The following is a 19,249-nucleotide window of genomic DNA, read 5'->3' as shown; positions in this document are numbered from 1 at the left end:
TAAAGACAATTTCGTTTTCGAATAATAATGTTATTTTAAAAGCAATATGTATATCTATATTGAAAAGTAATATTTCAGCCAATTCAATAAAAAGGTTATTTATAACAATTTTACCCAACGTACTGTTGGGACTCACTCGGTTCCCTACTTTCCGCTGAATTCGGAAGGCATTGCGTGTTGATTGGCGGAACCAGAAACTCCAAGAAATAAAAATATAAATTTAAATAAATATTTTATATCATCAAATGCGGATCGAACCCACAATATTAAAAAGTTTTTTTTTAATAATGTAAAAGGTACTTAATAAATACGTACGAACAAATACATATTAAGTTTAAACAACGAACCGAGTTCATTATAATATCAAATTAAACTACTTAATTATGTTATTGAGCAACAAAAGGCATATTTAAAACCTAAAGAAGCTATTTAACTGCTACAAAACAACAATATCTCATAAAAAAATTATGTAAAATTATTGCGTTCGGAATATTAACTCATAATCCATTGCATAGGCAGAAAATAGTTACGAAACTATTATAATTTGTTGTATAATTAATTCATTGCTTAATTTGTTTATATAACTTCTAATGCATATCGAATATGTTTTTTTATTACAGTTAACAGATATAGTCAATGCGATGTCGTCACGAGGGGAATTACCTTTAGAGCTGGCGCTTCGGGGGAGAAGTTCGTCAATTGCTACAACCCTGCTGCAGCACTCTGCTGATCCGGATGCGCGAGGTCCTCGGGGAAGAACCTTGTTGCATAGAGCAGTGGATGCCAGGGATGCCTTCTCCGCTAAATTCTTGGTTGATAATGGAGCCGATCCTAGTCTTACTACTAAGTAAGTTGTCTTTAATTTCTTTGTTCGTTCGATATTATTTAATATTCATTTATTTAAAATAAATTCGTAGAATTTCTTGCAAGCAACAGAGATTGTACTTATTATACCCGCGAGAAATGAAGTGTAAATGCTATACTTTAGTAATTCTTTTCCGCTATACTTTGACGTACAATAATAATAGTATTAATAGGGTTTCCGCAAGTTTTATAACTATCGGTTTACTATATTATTTATATATTTAAACTAAACGATATTTATTGTAATGTTTTTTTATATAACAAAAAATATTATTGCTTATCGTTTGATTAATTTAATTTACCTTATTTAATATGTACTGAATACAACAACAAAAAACTTGTATGTATGTAACCAAATTCCTCGCCCACGTATCTAATGATAGCTTCACTTACAAGGATTCATTGGACCGGTTTTGTAATGTTTCGAAAACGTTTTTTTTTATATATATGACAAAGTAAGACGGAGCTTCGTAGGTAAATTTTGGGTTTCTTAGATATTTTGCTTATATTATTATTAATTTCAATTCATTGAATTGTTATCGATTATTAGAACAGAAGTTATTGGAACAGGATGATGTGTACTATGAAAATGACTCAGTTTAATTTAATCGGTTTATTAATATTTTACATGCAGGAAAATATACCTAGCTATAAAATTTTTTTCTTTATTTGTATTGTAAGTTCTTAAATTTCATAACTATAGGTCCACGATAAGTGTAATTTTAACTTTCATAAAATATTGTAAAAGTTTGATATGAAGGAAATATTAAATATAATGTTTATTCTAAATTAATAATGAATTCTAAATATAATATAATAGGTGGATATATTTACTAAATTTTTTATTATTAAATTTTTTTATTTCCAAAATATTATACATTTTAATCATTAATATTATAACTTAGGGAAGAAGGTGACACAGTGCTACATTTGATAGCAGCACTCACGTCAAGTTCCTGCGATCCAGAGACCATGGAGCAGATGGTTGAAATAGCAGAAAGTGCCGTCAATAAAAAAGCCGATATAAACCGGCAAAACAGAAAAGGATAGTAAGTAATAGAATGATAATTTATTGTCATTAAGTTGTTATAATTTTGTATTTATCTATCATCTATGATTGAGGCCGTCTTGGCTTAGCGACGGTTGTATCTTCGAGTCGAGCGATCAAATTATTTTCTCGCCCTGGTAACAAAATAAAGCCCAACAGAAAGAGAAAATTGGGTGGAAGGTGGGAAGCGGAGTGTTTTAACATTAGGTTCCAGTTTTCCTACCCTGCTGTTTCCTGCTATGCGGGAAAAACCTGAAGCAGAACAAATCCATAAATATAATATTTATATAGAAAACTGTTAAACTAATGACATTTGGAAGACTAAATTTATTGTAAAACTGAGAGAGTTATAAATTATATTTATTTAAAATACATAAGCTAATGGTTCATTAAGTAAATAAATAAAAACTTACATACAAAATATAAAGACTATTAGTTTTTATATTGCAATTAACAACATGGCGGCAAAAAATATAAATGTGGTTAAATATTGGTGATTAAGCACATTGAGTCATAATAAAAATACATAAAATATATAAAATATTTTAAAAGAGGGAACACGAAGATTTTACGTTATAAAATATTTTTGTGAAAAGTGATAAATTATAAGATAAAAATAAAATTAAAAAGAAAAAACATGGTAATATTGCGTAATTTTTTAACTTATCGTTTTAGATGCGGACGCAAGTTATTGTAATAATTTAAATATGTTAATTACTTTGTTGGGCATTATGACTGTAAACACGATGATTTGTTTTGTTTTAGCGAAAAATTGTATTTGATTTTTTTTTATTATTACAGCCTGAGACAGACACACACACTGTTCCTATAGAGATACTTCCGTTTTCCATTTTCCGTTGAATTCTGGATGAGTTGCGTGTTGAGTGCCAGAACTCAACGCTGCGTTTTACCTCGTTAACAGAGTGAGGAACTACAAATATTAAATATTTCATTTGCCCGAGTGGGAATCAAACCCACAACCTGTTGGCGGCCAGGATTTGAATGATTTTTATAAGAAGAATTATCACAAAAAGCATATAGAATTGTAGGTACGAGCGGTTTCAGTTCTCTATGCCGACGATACTTCATGTGGGTGAGGCTAAAAAGATTAGTCATGAATAGAATAAATAAAGTATTTTAGTCATCTTTCTGTGTTGCTAAACAAGTAACATTACTTTATTACGTAAATTTTATTTCAGCACTCCACTCCATCAAGCAGTAATTGCCAGAAACCAAAGAATATTTGACCTCCTATTAAAGCAACCTTCCTTAGATACGAACTTAAGAACTATATCAGACGAGCATCCTCCTCTTTACTACGCCCTAGTAGACGATAGACGTGCCTCCATATCCTCGAGCGAAACGTTAGTTATGAACGGCTCCAATCCATTTGATACTCCCGTGACTAATAAAAATGCATTCTCTGAAGATCCTGTTGAAGGGAAGTCGGAGAATATAGTAGAGAGAGATTTTGCAGCGAAGTTACTGGAGAAAGGGTGTCAACCAAATCCTTTGTACTCTGGTTCTGGGGATAGTCTACTGCACATTTTAGCTCAAGGCTGGTTTGAGGTAAATTTGTCTTTAATTATAAATTGATAATTTTATTGAAATATAAATGTACAAGGATTAAATTATTTATAAGGATAAAAAGACATGGCAATTAAATCACATTCATTGCTGTATCCCGCACACAGCCGGGTATGCAGAAATATATAATTTGGTGGAGTAGAGAGATGAGCTCTGTCAGTGGAAATGCGTGTTAATGCATATCTTTAACCTATACTTGGATTGCAAGTCCCACGCACTGCTCTGGACCCTCACCCTGCGCCCGTACTTCCTCATCATGGAATACTAAATAATTTCTTCTCAAAGGATTCAGCAGTATTCCTCACATCGCACCTGAACGGGGACCTGAATCACAGTAACGAAGCAGGCTTGTCCGCACTCCACGCGGCGTGCGCCAACGGCCTCACGCGTCTCACGGCGGCGCTGCTCGAGCACGGTGCGAGGCCAAACTTGCAAACTGCGTACGGAGAACACGAGGATACTGTGTATAGGTAATATTTATTACTGTATAGATATTATGTGGTCTTTGGCGCGCGGCGTTAAGTTCCGCCACTCGATTTAATATCTCGAAAATTCGAAGGAAAGCTTAGTTTCTCAATGAGGCTACTGCTGTTCTACTTATAAATATACGGGATACCGATTTTTTTTCATGTAAAACGTAAAGAAACTAAAATAACCCTAGCACACTCACTCTTACTACCCATCCTAGACTATGCAGACACTTGCTACCTGGATTTATCGCAGCAATTACTCAATAAATTAGAGCGCCTACAAAATCTTGTCATAAGATTTATCTTTGCACTGAGGAAATTTGATCATATCAGTGAGCATCGATCGAGGCTCGGATGGCTTCCTATCAAAGAACGTCGGAATGTTCATACTCTAACTCTTCTCTACTCTATCCTCTTCCATCCTGAAACTCCAACTTACCTTAAAGAACGCTTTACCTTTCTCGGCTCTGAATTCCGTCTTGCCCCAACTCTCCGATCCCAAAGTGATAATGTCCTGGAAATACCTTTGTGTCGTACCCGTTGCTACAGTGAGTCATTCACTGTCCAAGCTGCGAAGCTATGGAATACGTTACCGCGAGCTATAAGGCAGTCTAAATCTTTAAATATATTTAAATATAAAGTTAAAAATTACAACCTTAGTATGTAGTATTTTTATATATTTCGACGTAATTGTCATGTATCTATGCACTTATCTATTTATTTATTTATTTATTTTTATTATGTATGTGTATTCTATGTAGTTTATGAGATAGTATTTATGCAGGTGTATAAATATATATATGATTGATCGCGCCATGCCCTGTCTTTTAAATAGATTCTTCTAAAATTAGGTTGCCTGGAAGAGATCACTTTTAGTGATAAGGCCGCCCTTTCACATTTATTTTTTGTACGTTTTTTTTTTTTGTTTTTGTTAAATGTTTAATATGGTGTGAAATAAAGAGTTTTTATGTTATGTTATGTAAAGAGACTTCTTTATTTCTTAAAGAATCAATATTTTATTACAAATTTTGCCATACATATTCAAAATATTTACAAATCGTTCATAAATTATTATCTAATGTGAAAAGATGAGAGGCTTAAAATTTTAAATCTAAACCGGTCTTAGTTCTGCGCCTTATTATGCAACTTCTAATAATGTTACTAGATACATGCATAATTATACGTAGGTAAGTTCATTATTAATAACAAAAATGATAAATAATGAGTAAACATTAAACGTAATTAACGAAAACTTCTATGTAAGAAAATATTTATTTTGATATTTGCAATTTTTTAGACATTAGTCTATTTTACGATCGTTCCTCAGTAGTTAAAGAAAATAACGCAATAGACGGATAGACTGACGCAACGATCCTTTTTTGCTTATAGTTACGTATGGTTTCTTTTCTATACATTCTAAAAAAATTATTAATGAAGGTAAAAAGTGACAACCCACAAAAGATCCTATTGTAATATAGAAAGTTAAGACGTGAAAAGATAATGCCATTTAAATATCAAATATTGTAAGCAAACACCGAATAAATACTTTTTGTGTATTAACGATTTTCAAATATTTATTTTGACTGTAAAGATAAATCCGACAGATACTTAAATATTATATAATAATTGTGAAACAATGTGTAGGTATATCTGTACGTCTGTCTGTGGCATTGTAACTCAAATGGATGGACCTAGAAATGACTTTGATTTTTTTTTGAAAGGTGACCTTATCGGGACTGTTCTAGGCCATGGTATAAGAAAATATGATTAGTCGTCTAAAGATTATCAGCACTTTTCCAGGTTTTTGTTTACTTTTTTGAAGTCGAAGGATTTTTTTTTTAATCCGATTGTGTAATACAGGCGTCCCTCGTATAACACGGTACTTGTACAACACGGTTTCGATATTACACGGTCCAAGAATTGCGACTAATATAACACGGTTTCGATACTACACGATGCAAGAAATGATATTAGTATAACACGATTTTGAAAAATATGCATTTTAAATTTGAACTTTTTTTTCGTTCAATAAGCTGTTTCTACTTGTTTTATACTATGTAATTATTATTATTAGTCTTTGAATATATTTTATTGTTGTATTTTTTAATTATTGTATTTCATCATAAAATAGAATTTAATTTATTTTTCTTAATAAAAACTTCAAGGTAACTTCCTTTTTCATTTATGTAGTATTTGGAACGAAATTTCAGCTATCATAAAATTTTACACCTTAAGATTTGGTTTCGATATAACACGGTACGCATTGCCTTTATTTGTATGATTTCAAAGTCTCGTATAACACGGTTTCGATATAACACGAGACAAGGTCTCGATACTACACGGTGTACAGTATGGTATACCTGGTTTCGTATAACACGGTTTCGATATAGCACGGTACGAATTAACCGTGTTATACGAGGGATGCCTGTATCTATATCTACCTACAATCACAACATATTTCAATAATTTCCAAGATTCTGTTTTCAATTAAAACAATTATAAAATATCTTGTACATATATGTGTACATACTGGTGATGCAACATATAATAGTTCTGCATACATATTCTAATTATAAATTACAAGCTATTAGTACCTTTAAAATACACTAAAGTAATCTTTAGATACACGAGTTGTTTATTTTAGTTTCACACAGTATCTCGCATATTAGACAGTAGGAAGAGGGAACCAAAGAACTTAGTGTTAAGATACTCCGTTGCCATTAAGACCATTTCCGTTCCCCACTATTCAAACGCCACGTTTTGCCGTTACCAGAGGAAAAAAAATATATTTCTTTTCCCCAAGAGGAATCGACCTTCGAATCGAATCTTGCGATTAAATAATTAAACATAAATAAATAGCAACAATTAATAGAAAAATTATATTTAAAAAAAGGAGTAACAAAAAAGTTTAAATAGACAATAAGGATTGTTATAAATGTGTTAACGCTCTCTTCTCGTTTTGCAATATTAAATTCTCTTTACAGTGACATCTAATAATATTTTACATATTAAAATTTTCTTAACAGTAGGCTTAACAAATCGTATATTATTACTCTAACCATTTTCTAACTTATTGTGGGCAAATAACTTGTGAACTTTATTACGTAATAACTTATCTATTTTATATTCTTTCGTCTATAGGTTAGTTTTATTATTTCTCACAAATATGTTAAGTGCATACCATAGTAAATTGTGTAGAATAAATACAAATGCTGTCTTAAGTATTTCTATATGAAACATGTAGACGGACATACACATGTATGACGGACTGTACACGCACAGGTTTATGGTTCTATTTTTACCCTAGGAAATGATAAAATAATATTTTCATTTCTTAGTTCATGGTCAAGGTAAAACGCGGCGTAAGTTTCCGCCACCCAACATGCTAGATATCAAGCGGGAAGCTAAATAAACTATATATTACTTCCAGACAAACACCTCTTCACCTAGCGGTTCTCAACAATCACGAAGGTTCCGTAACAGCTATAATAGATCACAAGAGACTTGTGGAGAAAGGCGACCTTCCCGCGACAGACCGGTCTAACGTGAGTCTAGTGCCTAATCTGAATTTGAAAAATTCTGAAGGTGATACTCCAGTCAGTCTAGCATTAACAGAAGGTAAAGAAAACTCATTATTATTTCTTAATTAATATATTTACCACATTGTTATATTAAAAGACAATTTTATTTTGTAGGTCACAAACATCTGGTCGCACCATTGATAGAAGGCGGCGCGGATCCTAACATTCGCAACGGAAAAGGCTTTACTTTATTGCATCAAGCTATAGTAGAAGAAGATTCTAGAACTTCAATATTTTTACTTGATCATGGCGCAGATATGAATGCTTTGTAAGTATAACCTATTTATTTATAATAATAACATTTTCATATGAGATATATAAAAGGCCTTAAGAGAGAGTGAATGATAAGAGAGGCAAGTTGATTAAAGTGGACGAGGTAAAAGGGATATGAACAGATCGTTTGGCGCTCGATTCTCCCGGGCTACCCCGCATTATTGAAACGAAAATCTCTACAGTTTTATAAAGAAGGAATAATACATGTATTTCCTTCAATGTCAAATTTACACTGAATTTTACTGTACAATCGCTTATATTATGAAATAGCATATTAGATCACCTTATAAAAAAATAACAAACCGTTGGCCCATAAAATATTTACATTAACCTGTTTAAATTCTTACTAATAATTAACAACAGGACAGACGCAGGTGAAACGCCCCTCCAGCTATCAATCCACTGCCGCCTCGGCCTCGTGGTAGAGGCGTTGTGCGTGCGCGGCGTTGACATGAGTCGTTTAGACGCTAACGGGGTACCGCCATTATGGGCCGCCCTAGATTCTGGACAGGAGGAAGTTGCTAGTGTTAGTTGGTTTTTAGTCTTTTCAGTTTAACGCTTTTTTAGCAGTTTAGGTTAGGTAAGACATGGAATGTTGTGTGGCGGAACTCAACACTGCACTTTGTTATACAAGAGCGAGGAAATAAAACTATTTTTATCATATCCCCGAAGTGAGGCTTGATCACACTGCCATGGCATTTACAGTAAGACCCTATCCCACTCTCCTTGTATTGGAGCAATTTGACATGACACAAGATATTTATTTCTAAAAATGAATAATAACGTCGTTTTCTTTTTAATACAATTCATGTTAGAATTCTGAAAAAATATCCAGAAATACATTCGTTCACGTTAATTTATTTAGTTTCACTATTGTTTCATATTTAATTCTTTCTCATATTTATAAAAATATAAATTATAACATCATTATCTTTCTGTAGATCTTGGTACGTAATGGAGCAGATGCAGACTGTTGGGGACCCGGACCTGATGGTTGCTTACAAACTTTATTACACAAGTATGACTCAAATAAATATAAATATTTGAAAAAAATATATTCATACCGTATTATAATTACTAAAATAAATATATTTTTAATTCATAGGGCAATAGATGAGAACAAAGAATCATTAGCGACGTTCCTTATTCGTTCTGGCTGTGATGTGGAAAGTCCTAGAAAAACTGGACCAAATGGTGAAGGTGGGGAAATAGCCGCTGATCGCCAGGCGCCATTACACCTGTGCTGCACTTGGGGTCTCACTGAAGTTATACAGGTAAAGAATATATTAATACAGCTTTACGTTGTATCTCGCGTAAAGCAGGGTTAGCAAAGGGATCCTAGCCTTATGCTCTGCGCCACGACGGGTAGCAACAAGCAAGATACATTAAGGTTGCTCGCGAAATATAACAGTATAGCTTCTTAACACTAGAAGTGCCGAAGATTGATACCCCCCTTGAACCGCCGTCGTGACAAATTTGTCCCATTCTACTTATTATGTTGATTGTTGGTATAATACAAAAAAAATATTATTAAAATAATTCGTAAAATATGTAGACCATATTTAATAATCAATTCTTATTCTTTAACAAACATAAAAGTACCAAAAAATAAAACACAAAGAAAGAATCAAATATTTCTAATACGTTCTAAGGTCGTGACAACTAACTGAATAACTCTTACAAAATTATAAGTTATTGAAATTAGTTAATATTATTATTAGGCCAAGTAATGCATTAATATATTCTTCATCAGTGATACATCACAGATGATTTATAATATTGCGTGGTAATGCCTCCAGAATTCGGCGGAAAATGCCAGCGGAGTGCATAGCACTAGGTTCCCAGGTTCCCTCTACCTACCCTACAATTGCCCACATTTGGTATCAAGTGCTTTTCTAAAATTCAAGCCTAGCTTAGTCATCCTTTCATCTGATACCTCACTTGAACTAGCGGCAAAATTTAGTATTGACACCAATTTTACCCCACTTTTCAGGCTATTATTTTTTAACATTTATACATAAATGTATAGTTTTCAATTTTTTTCCTGTACTAGTACTACATGTAGATGCTAGCTGCCAAATTTCATAATTCTAAGTTAACTGAAAGTACCTTATTAATGTGATTCCCTTTATAGTGTCGAAATACATGTTTTTTACTATATAAATAGTCATATCTTTTTTTAAGGGCGCTTTTTCGGGAAATCAAGGGACTGTAGATCGTCATAAGTTTATATTCATATACTCATATGAATATCAACTCGATTTCTCCAAGCATTCCTGAGATAAAGGCACAGACAGACGGATGGACAATAAATGATCTTATAAGGGTTTTTTTTTTCTTAAAAGCTACAGAACCCTAAAAACTTAGGCATTGACTGCTAAACCTACTATTCAATTTCTTTCCGCCCCCGCATTGCCCTTTCCCCTCCACCTCGTCCCCGAGGCATGAAAATATGTCAAATTATACCCTCAAATAATAAAATAATAATGGCGGGACAAAAATGACCCATCTAGGTAAATCTATTTTTTTTTCAAAAAGTATGACTGCTATAAAATTATTTATATATTTAATTAAATAAAGGTGTAAAATTGGTAATAGTAAAAAAAAATCATCTATATAAATTAACAAATAAAAAAGTTATATACAATCAACGTTGCGTTTGGTCAAAAATGGGACGGCGGCACTTCTAGTGTTAAAAGCTGTCCCGCGATCGTCAGCGTGACCGTCAGCTTTGTAAGCAACATCCCAGCACTAGCAATTTAGCATCCATAATTCAATATGTAATCTTCGGAAGAGACCAAAACTACAGTACGGTCGACGAGTCGTGGACGCCCCTTGTTTTCTTAATAAGTATTTTACTTTCGTAAGTGTGGAATAATACTTTAAAAATGTTAAAACTAGATATACTTGAAAACCGTGCGAATATCAATCACCCAAGACGAAAAAGGAAAGAGACCACTTCACACACCAATGGAAAGCCAACACATCTATCTCTATACTCCTGATCCAGAGATAGAGATATCCTCTGTCAAAAGTATATCAATAATATTCTGTGTTAAGATACTATTTGTTGCATTATTGTATTTATTATGTTTTTTTTGTGCCCTTAACAAACCAGACGCTACTAGAACACGGTGCCAACATAAATTCAAAAGACGCAGAAGGCAAGACACCGCTTCACATAGCAATAGAGAACCAACACGCGGGTATCATCTCTCTGCTGCTCTCCCAGCCGGGCATTGATCTCTCCGCTAGGGACAATAAGGGAGTGACTCCCTTCGCGGCCGCCCTCACAGCAAGAAACAATAAGGCTGCTCAGGCCATATTGGAGAAAAATCCCTCGGCTGCTGAACAGGTATGGTTATACAAATAATAAAAATGTTACCGATCTTTGTTTGTACGTGAAAGATATATTAGAAAGGCTCTTATTGGGAGGTTTTATAAATGTAACAGAACCAAAAACAATTATTTAAAAAAAATGTTTGTCTGTGTGCTTGTGCTGTTTAGTTTCAGAAATTGCTTAACCAATTCAAAAGCTAGTTTCATTATTATATTTTGGTGAGCTTTCCATTTTAATCAACTATATTGTTATAATAAAATGGGAATACATTGACAGTTTTGTCGAACTGACAAAAGTTTTCAATGTATAGCTATTGTCTTCGAATTGGGTCGCTAGTGTTTATTTTTTTTATCCCATCCTCCTATTCCTCATAATATAGAAGGGTAGATGGAGTGAAGTTACGTTTAAACGGACGGAGAAAATGAAAATATTAAATAATTCATTTCCCTGAGTTGGAATCGAACCCACATTACAGCGACAAGCTTTTGCCCTATGCGCCACGGTTGCATTTAATATTAAGATGTTGAATAGTTGTTTGTTTTAAATGTACATGTTTAATAATTTTTAAATTATGTTTTTAGTTTTCCGTGAGAATATAATATTTTTATATCATTAATACACTTACGCATATATAATGTTTTAAACCTTGACTATAATGTGATTGGGTAATAGTGCAGCTAAATAAAAGTTAAAATTATTGGAATTACATTTCTGACCTTGTAACAGCGCGGCGGTTCTAACATTTTAATTTCACATAATTAGTATAGGTATGAAGATGTGCCTAAAATGTGATGGCGATTATTGCATCATTTTTATTTAGTAGTATAAAAAACATGTAGTCCATTATAGCGCAGGGGGGCTGTGTCTGATTGTTAAAGCAATGGTTGTAGGTTCGATCACGCATGGCTATAAATTATTATTCGGCGTTGAATTTCGCGACTCGAATGAACTGTCCCGAATTTTGACATAAAGTAGATAAATTTGTCTCAAGAGCTTTCCTCGTTTATTCTGCTATGCCGAAGGTGTACAACTTAAAAAAAAAATACGAATGTATAATTCCGCTAGGTGGACAAGAAAGGCCGCAACTTCCTACACGTGGCGATCCAGACGTGCGACATGGAGAGCGTCATGTTCCTGCTGTCAGTAGAGGTGGACGTGAACTCGCGCGTGCAGGACGCGTCGCTGGCGCCGCCATTGCACCTCGCGGCCGCTGCCGGCAACGAGGTGCTGCTGCGGAGTTTGCTGCTGGCGGGCGCGCGACCCAATGACAGGGATGCGCATAAGTATGGGGATTGTTTTTTGTTATTGTTTTAGTTTCTTAAGGGCGGACAATGCACCTGTCGACGTACGACAGTTACGTACTTTCCGTTTGACTAGTCGTCAAACATGTCTTTTGTTTTTTTTGACGTTAAATTGTACAACTTGTGCAATATGTATTTAGACGAAGGAATTGACTTATTATAATAATAAAAAAATTAAAAATATATTTATTTCAGTTTCACATTTTCTTTAGCTATGTGTGAAGTAATGAGACCAATTATTTTTAACTAATGTATCAATAGATACAACAATACAAATAGTTTTTTTTTTTTTTAAATTGACCATATGGTCGTATTAGGCTTTTAAATAGTAAGTAAAACTGGTTTTATTTAAAGTGGTGATGACAAAAACACTATGTATATTCGTCAACAGACGAACAGCCCTCCACGTGGCCTCTAGCACGGGGCAAGCGGGTATCGTGAGCGCGCTGGCGGGTGGCGGCGCGGAGTGCGGCGCGGTGGACGCAGCCGGCGACAACGCGCTGCATGTGGCGGCGCGCGAGGGGCACACGGCCGCCGCGCGCGCCCTTCTCGCCGACACAGATATTGATGCTGCTGCTAGCAATCTTAAAGGTAATGGGGGATAAGAGAAGTGTGTTTAGGTAATGTTGTTTTTAAATACGCGTTATAATAGCTGCCATGATATGACGTCATAGGGTCTTATAAATAAAATGTCAAGTGCTCAACGCCACGATTGTTCATATTAGTAATAGCAGCGCATCTGTTAACAAGACTAACTGCGCGCCGCTACCAGGCATGAGGCACCTCATATTTAAATTTCATAACACATTTTTAATATTATAATTTTTAATTTATTTTTTTATGAAATTTATATCCATTGTGTCATTTGATTTGGAAAAAATATTTCTTTTTCCAACAAAATTTTAAAGATATGATTTATTACATTATAATTATATACACATTTTATACACATTTTTCCTATCTAGGTCGTAATCCGCTGCACGAACTGTGCTGGTGCAAGAAAGATAATGCTGCTACTATATGTGAAATTTTCCTAGAGTTCATGCCAGATTATCCCATCAATAGGACTGATTTACAGGTACCAAGTTTAAATTAAAACAGTTGTTTAATTTTATTTATATACTACTTATTTAAAAAAAGAACGCTAGATTCTCTTTGCCTACCCTGCAATATTCGGGATACAGTTTAAAGTAAAAATATATATGTTTAAAGGGTAACACGGCATTACTACTTGCGTACATGAATGGTCAAGGAGCGTTGTGCCGCGTGCTGGTGCGCGCCGGCGCTTGCCTCGCGCACGAGAACAAGGACGGCATATCTATATTCAACTACCAGGTATTTAGAAATATTTAACTGATTTTCACTTTTTACAATATTTTAAGCACCTTTCAAACATAAAAAACATTATCAAAATTGATTCATCCGTTTGGGAGCCAGTTTCATGCTTCAAACGGACAACACTTTTCTTTTTGCACCTGGGGTTAAAAATATAATAAAAAAAAAATTTTAAGTTAAACGGTTTTATATTGCAGATAAATGTACTAAAAGCTAAAAAATAATTTCATAGAAATTATGATTACTAAAATTTAATCGTGGGGCACGTCCAATATCTACAATTGAAAGACATAGCGTGAGACTTCACCCACCTAGTGGTAAGTAGCAAAGGTCCCCACGATTTTATTTTAGTAATCATAATTTCTATGAAATTATTTTTTAGCTTTTAGTACATTTATCTGCAATATAAAACCGTTTAACTTAAAATTTTTTTTTTACTTTTTTATTTTTAAGTTTTTAGTTTTTATTTCTCATGCTATTCAATTCGTTGAAATGAGGCTCGATGTCTCATTATTGCAAGGTTAATGGAGAATGTTACGAACGACCCCCCCCAGAGGTCCAATAGAGGGACAAGGCTATGTACAACAAGATGTGCCTGAATCTTGAGGGGAAAACGCTAACGACATATCATTTTTATCCACCTAGTGCCATACAGTTCTCGGCGCGCTTTTACCTTTTACCTTGGGTGGTACCCCTAGCGACGTATCATTTTTAGGCACCCTATAGCCACACAGTCCTCGACAGGATACCAGATCTTGACTTAGGTGGGAGATTCATATTGTAATTGTGTATAGTATACTGTATTATACTTACCAAGCCCTTTATTTTGATACCCATATTGATGGGATTGAAAACTACATTATCCGCCATTTTGTAGCAGTGGCCATCTTTGATTTTGATTTTGTATAGTGCACTGAATTCTACTTGACAAGCCCTTTCATTTGATACCCATATTGATGGGATCGAAAAAACTAACTTGTCCGCCATCTTGTAGCGGCGGCCATCTTGGATTTTGATTTTGTATAGTCCACTGAATTCTGCTTGACAAGCCCTTTCATTTGATACCCGTATTGATAGGATTGAAAAAAACTAACTTGACCGCCATCTTATAGTGGCGGCCATCTTGGATTTTGATTTTGTATAGTCCACTGAATTCTACTTGACAAGCCCTTTCATTTGATATCCATATTGATGGGATTGAAAAAAACTAAGTTGTCCGCCATCTTGTAGCGGCGGCCATCTTGGATTCACAATAATATTGAATATGGATAATTGTATTGTCACCAGAATCAAAGGCGTATACCAAATTTCAGATCAATCGGTTAACGGGAAGAGGGTTAAATTTCAATTACTAAATTTGACCCAAACAAACAAATAAACGGGGTGAGCTAAATAAAACCGTTTAATAAAAATCACAACATTACAAAGGCTTATTGTAACCTATGTAAATTATCCTGGTGCGGTAAAATAGGAAACACGAGTCCGTCATCACGTTGTTGCAATCTTTCTGACCGTACCTGCAAGGGTAGTGGGTGCTATCCCCTGACGGAGTAATATTTTGAATGGAATTATTTCATCCATATGTCCAGCCAGGTACGACAAATCATTGTAGTTCCACTAGTCAGCGCACAATGTCTATGTAAATTAAAAATTTAATGTATAAAATGGAATGTCATTCGTGATTCCATATAAATATTGTATAAACAAAAAAAAACATATATAAATATTATATATGTTATAAACAATGTTATACAATAATATTAGGTGGCGACGAAGCAGCTGTTACACCGCTTACTGGACGCACTGCCAGCGGAGGCTCCGTGGGCCGAGAGCGACCTGTGCCAGGAGTGTGGCACCAAGTTTACACTCACTATGCGGAAACACCATTGGTATGCATTATTAATATAAGTGTGACTACTACTTACGTAATAGTTTATATAGAAATATAGAATTACTAAACAAAAAATATTTATCATTTAACTATTCTCCTTTTTTAAAGTATTATTACTTATTAATTTATAATTTAATTTAAAAACGAACTGTAGTTCTATGTTGTTATAAATATTTTTATGTTATAGTATCAAATTATATGAAAAATTGTTTTTCTTTTCAGCCGTCACTGTGGAAGAATGTTGTGTAATAAATGTTCCAGCCAAGACATCCCTATTCTCAAATTCGGAATGAATAAACCTCAACGTGTATGTGAAATATGTTTCAATGTCTTACAAGTCGGCGCCAGTTAGTTAGCAACCTGTAGAAACAAGTAAAAGTGTGATAAGATTTTATTACTGAAACGGAGTAAAATTCTTGAGTTTTTAAAATTTTGAATTAAAGCATCATACAACAAATAAAAATGCGAAATACTTATTAGTTAACATAAATAATAGACGCCGTCGTTGCGCAGCGTTCACATCCAGCGTCCGAATGTAAACGCGACGGTGGTTTTTCCGTTCAGCGCAATGACTCAAAAATTCAGCAGAAAGTGGAGAAGTGAGTGGTAACACTATGTTCCCTCTGTATGCTCTGTGTCTTGCAATATGAGGAACAGAGCGTGTAGCTAAGAAACTATTTATAATAATAATAGAAATTGAATTAAACAAGAATAAACCTCCGCCGTGGCTTTTTGTTTTATAAATGTTTTAACACTTTAAATCAGAGGTCGGCAACGCGGCGGCCCCGGGCGGCCTTAACTACTGTTAATTTAGACAAGAAATTCAAAATGTAGAACTTTAAATTACTAGAATCTACTGTACATGCGCGTTTTATAAATATGAATATTATTTTTATATATTTGTTAGGTCAAAAAATTGTTGGCGTCCGCCATGAATTTTAAATTAAGTATTTCACTTTTTATATTTAAAACGTTGCCAACCTCTGCTTTAAATAATAACTGAAGTGTATTGATAGCATTTTGTAACATGATAACTCTGTTATCACATAATTTGTTTACAAAAAAAATGAAACTTTGATACGGCTTAGGCTTAACATGATTGTCCATGGTAAAGTAAGGTAGTACTGCTTGTAGTACTTTTGTAAGAAAAACCATGTAAGTGTAATTTAAATGTTATTTTCACTTTTATAAGTTAAGTCTTGATTCACGATTATTTACTTCTTTCTTATAGAAGGATATACTGTACTATGCCAAAGCCACAGAGTGCTTTTAATTCTTTTGACATATTATATAGCTTTAAGTATGTTACTTATTAACTTTTAAAATATTATTACATGTTTGTTATTATAAATATCTAATTTTGTTTATTTTTGATAAATGTAATTGGCTACATAAATTATTATATTTTTTATACTTACCATTAATTGGACATATTCCAAATTGCATTTATTTATCATTCCAAAAATACTTGATGGAAATAATATATTTTTTTAAATTAAATTTTAAGTGCCATTTTGAATTGAGTTTATGCACCAAATTGCTGTATAGTATTATAAAACAATAAATTGTATTTGTGATTATTTTAGAAATTCTGATATAAAATATAATTTCTGTTTATTAACATATTGTCTTTTTATTTTTTTCCTTATTAATTAATTTTCTTCATATTTTAATTGAGAAGTAAGAGTTTAAATGACAGGTTTATTTTTTCAGGAAACCAGGGTGGTTTCCAAAATTGCAAGTCTTAATTGTCTTGTCAAAATAACACCATGCTTTTAATATGAATATTATTAAAAGCATGTTTCTTTTTATTGTAAATGGAAAAGACAAGAAAACAAGAAGTAAACAATAAAGTGATTATTTATTTACAACAATGCCAGCACTCATCTTTTCTGTTTTTAAGGTAAAATAATTTACTAACAACCTACTTGCCTCCAAAGAAAATATGCATTCAAACAATTGGGTTCTTTGTGTTTAATGAAGGCGGGTACAATATTGCTAAACAATAAATCTACTTAAGACTTTTAAAAAGATCTTTAGTAACACAATGATCAAGGACATGCAAGTAGTCCCTCAGCTCCTCTTCACAAGTTTCTGCTGTGTTGGATCTGGAGTTCACTCGGTCATTGCACTCTTGAAATTTAGACCACAGGTTCTGGGCATCTTGTTTCTGGCTGCATTGTTCCTATTATTAAAAAATATTTAATATATAGCAAGCAATAGCAATAGCAAGTAAGAATTTTTTTAATCAATGTATAAGTAATAATATTATTAAAATATAATCATCCATATATCATAGATGATAATAGGTATTAAAAAAGTGTGCCCTACAATTATGATATATAGAGATGGGAATTAGATACTGACGGTATGAATAGACCACCAGTTGATAGTTCAAGAAGTTATAAAGAAGGCTATACTTGGAACACTTCTGAAGAATTGAATTCAAAAGTTTCATCCAACAAGAACTAAAGTTAAAAACATAATCTTCTGATTCAAACCAATAATTGTTGGGGTAAACTCATTCTGCATTGAAGACCACACCACAGCAAATAGGAATATAGTAAAGGACAATCTTGGGCTAGATTGACTGATGATATATACTTAGCCTAATAGCACACATATAATCAAGCTTATATGTGTGGTAATAGGCCAATGTCCAGAAAAGACAGGACAGGCCAGATAAAAACAAGACAAGGGGAGGGGAGATGGGCTTATAATGACAATAAATAAGATAAGTTATAATTGAAAAATAATAAAAGTTATAATCAAATAAATAAAAATATTTAAAAAGGACTATTGTTAATAGTGGTATTTTCTTTGGACACAGATGATTTCTTAATCAGTAATGAAATATACAATACAAATAAATATCATACTCCCTTTGACAAACTTTTAAAAATATAATGAAAATATTCGATCGGTGTTATTATTTAAAAAAAACACCATTAAATAATTAAAGGTTAGAATTATAAATGAAAAAAAGCTTAACATGTTTGAGAATCGCGAAATAATATAAATGAAATAGGAAAGCAAATTAAAGTAGTAAATTTATGGCTTACTCGTAATTGTGTCTGGGGATCAACGAGTTCTTCCTCCTCTTCCTCAGCCCTGACCACAGGGATCACTTTTCCAGACATTATTTCTGCAATTATAACAAACACAACGATGTTCAATCTGTTATACTGTTGAAACTGAATAACATAGGTGAAATTTGCGTAAAATTATTATTTAAATATAAGATTTTTTAAAAATAATTTGTACCTAAATCGATGATGCAACAACCAAAATCCAATATCTTATCTAAATGTGCTACCAGTTACAATAATTAATAATCATTGTAAATTTTATTATTATGTAAGTACAATATAGAATCAATTTATTGAGAATTGTGAAACATTCAAATTTATAAATTTATTGTGTACTTGGTAATATATTTCTTCACAATATATGATTTTCAGTATTTCTTTAAAATAACCAGTGTATGTGTAGCTTTATAATAAAATAAGTATTATTTTTATACTGTACAACATTATGCAAGCTATAATAAAAGTAAAAA

At 33.1% G+C, this 19,249-nt stretch overlaps 2 protein-coding genes across 2 annotated transcripts in view; one reads left to right on the top strand and one right to left on the bottom strand.

Annotated features, from left to right (window-relative positions):
- LOC146540469 (ankyrin repeat and FYVE domain-containing protein 1) overlaps positions 1-17,311 on the top strand; it is a 47,482-nt gene extending 30,171 nt beyond the window's left edge. Inside the window, exons 6-21 of the mRNA XM_085206949.1 lie at positions 621-847; positions 1,770-1,913; positions 3,112-3,481; positions 3,785-3,969; positions 7,400-7,587; positions 7,665-7,818; positions 8,187-8,349; positions 8,765-8,841; positions 8,929-9,097; positions 10,942-11,178; positions 12,229-12,446; positions 12,856-13,055; positions 13,430-13,542; positions 13,677-13,799; positions 15,564-15,688; positions 15,913-17,311. Of these exons, the coding sequence (XP_085063075.1) occupies positions 621-847; positions 1,770-1,913; positions 3,112-3,481; positions 3,785-3,969; positions 7,400-7,587; positions 7,665-7,818; positions 8,187-8,349; positions 8,765-8,841; positions 8,929-9,097; positions 10,942-11,178; positions 12,229-12,446; positions 12,856-13,055; positions 13,430-13,542; positions 13,677-13,799; positions 15,564-15,688; positions 15,913-16,042 (2,823 nt within the window). The 3' untranslated portion in view covers positions 16,043-17,311. The remainder of the gene's footprint in view (positions 1-620; positions 848-1,769; positions 1,914-3,111; positions 3,482-3,784; positions 3,970-7,399; positions 7,588-7,664; positions 7,819-8,186; positions 8,350-8,764; positions 8,842-8,928; positions 9,098-10,941; positions 11,179-12,228; positions 12,447-12,855; positions 13,056-13,429; positions 13,543-13,676; positions 13,800-15,563; positions 15,689-15,912) is intronic.
- Positions 17,312-17,532: 221 nt separating this feature from the next.
- LOC146540468 (cytochrome b-c1 complex subunit 6, mitochondrial-like) lies at positions 17,533-19,093 on the bottom strand. Its single transcript, XM_085206995.1, has 3 exons — positions 18,955-19,093; positions 18,753-18,835; positions 17,533-17,875 (listed from the first exon to the last, which is right to left on the bottom strand). Exons 2-3 carry the CDS (start codon positions 18,828-18,830, stop codon positions 17,702-17,704), a joined length of 252 nt encoding a protein of 83 aa, XP_085063121.1. The 5' UTR covers positions 18,831-18,835; positions 18,955-19,093; the 3' UTR covers positions 17,533-17,701.
- Positions 19,094-19,249: the final 156 nt, after the last annotated feature.

Source organism: Heliconius melpomene, chromosome 2, assembly GCF_056956725.1.
Source record: "Heliconius melpomene rosina isolate 202511_hmr_F chromosome 2, ASM5695672v1, whole genome shotgun sequence".
In the NCBI taxonomy this organism is placed as follows: Eukaryota; Metazoa; Arthropoda; class Insecta; order Lepidoptera; family Nymphalidae; genus Heliconius; species Heliconius melpomene.
Note: the sequence above shows the minus strand (reverse complement) of the source record. Positions and strands in the feature narration are given on the sequence as shown.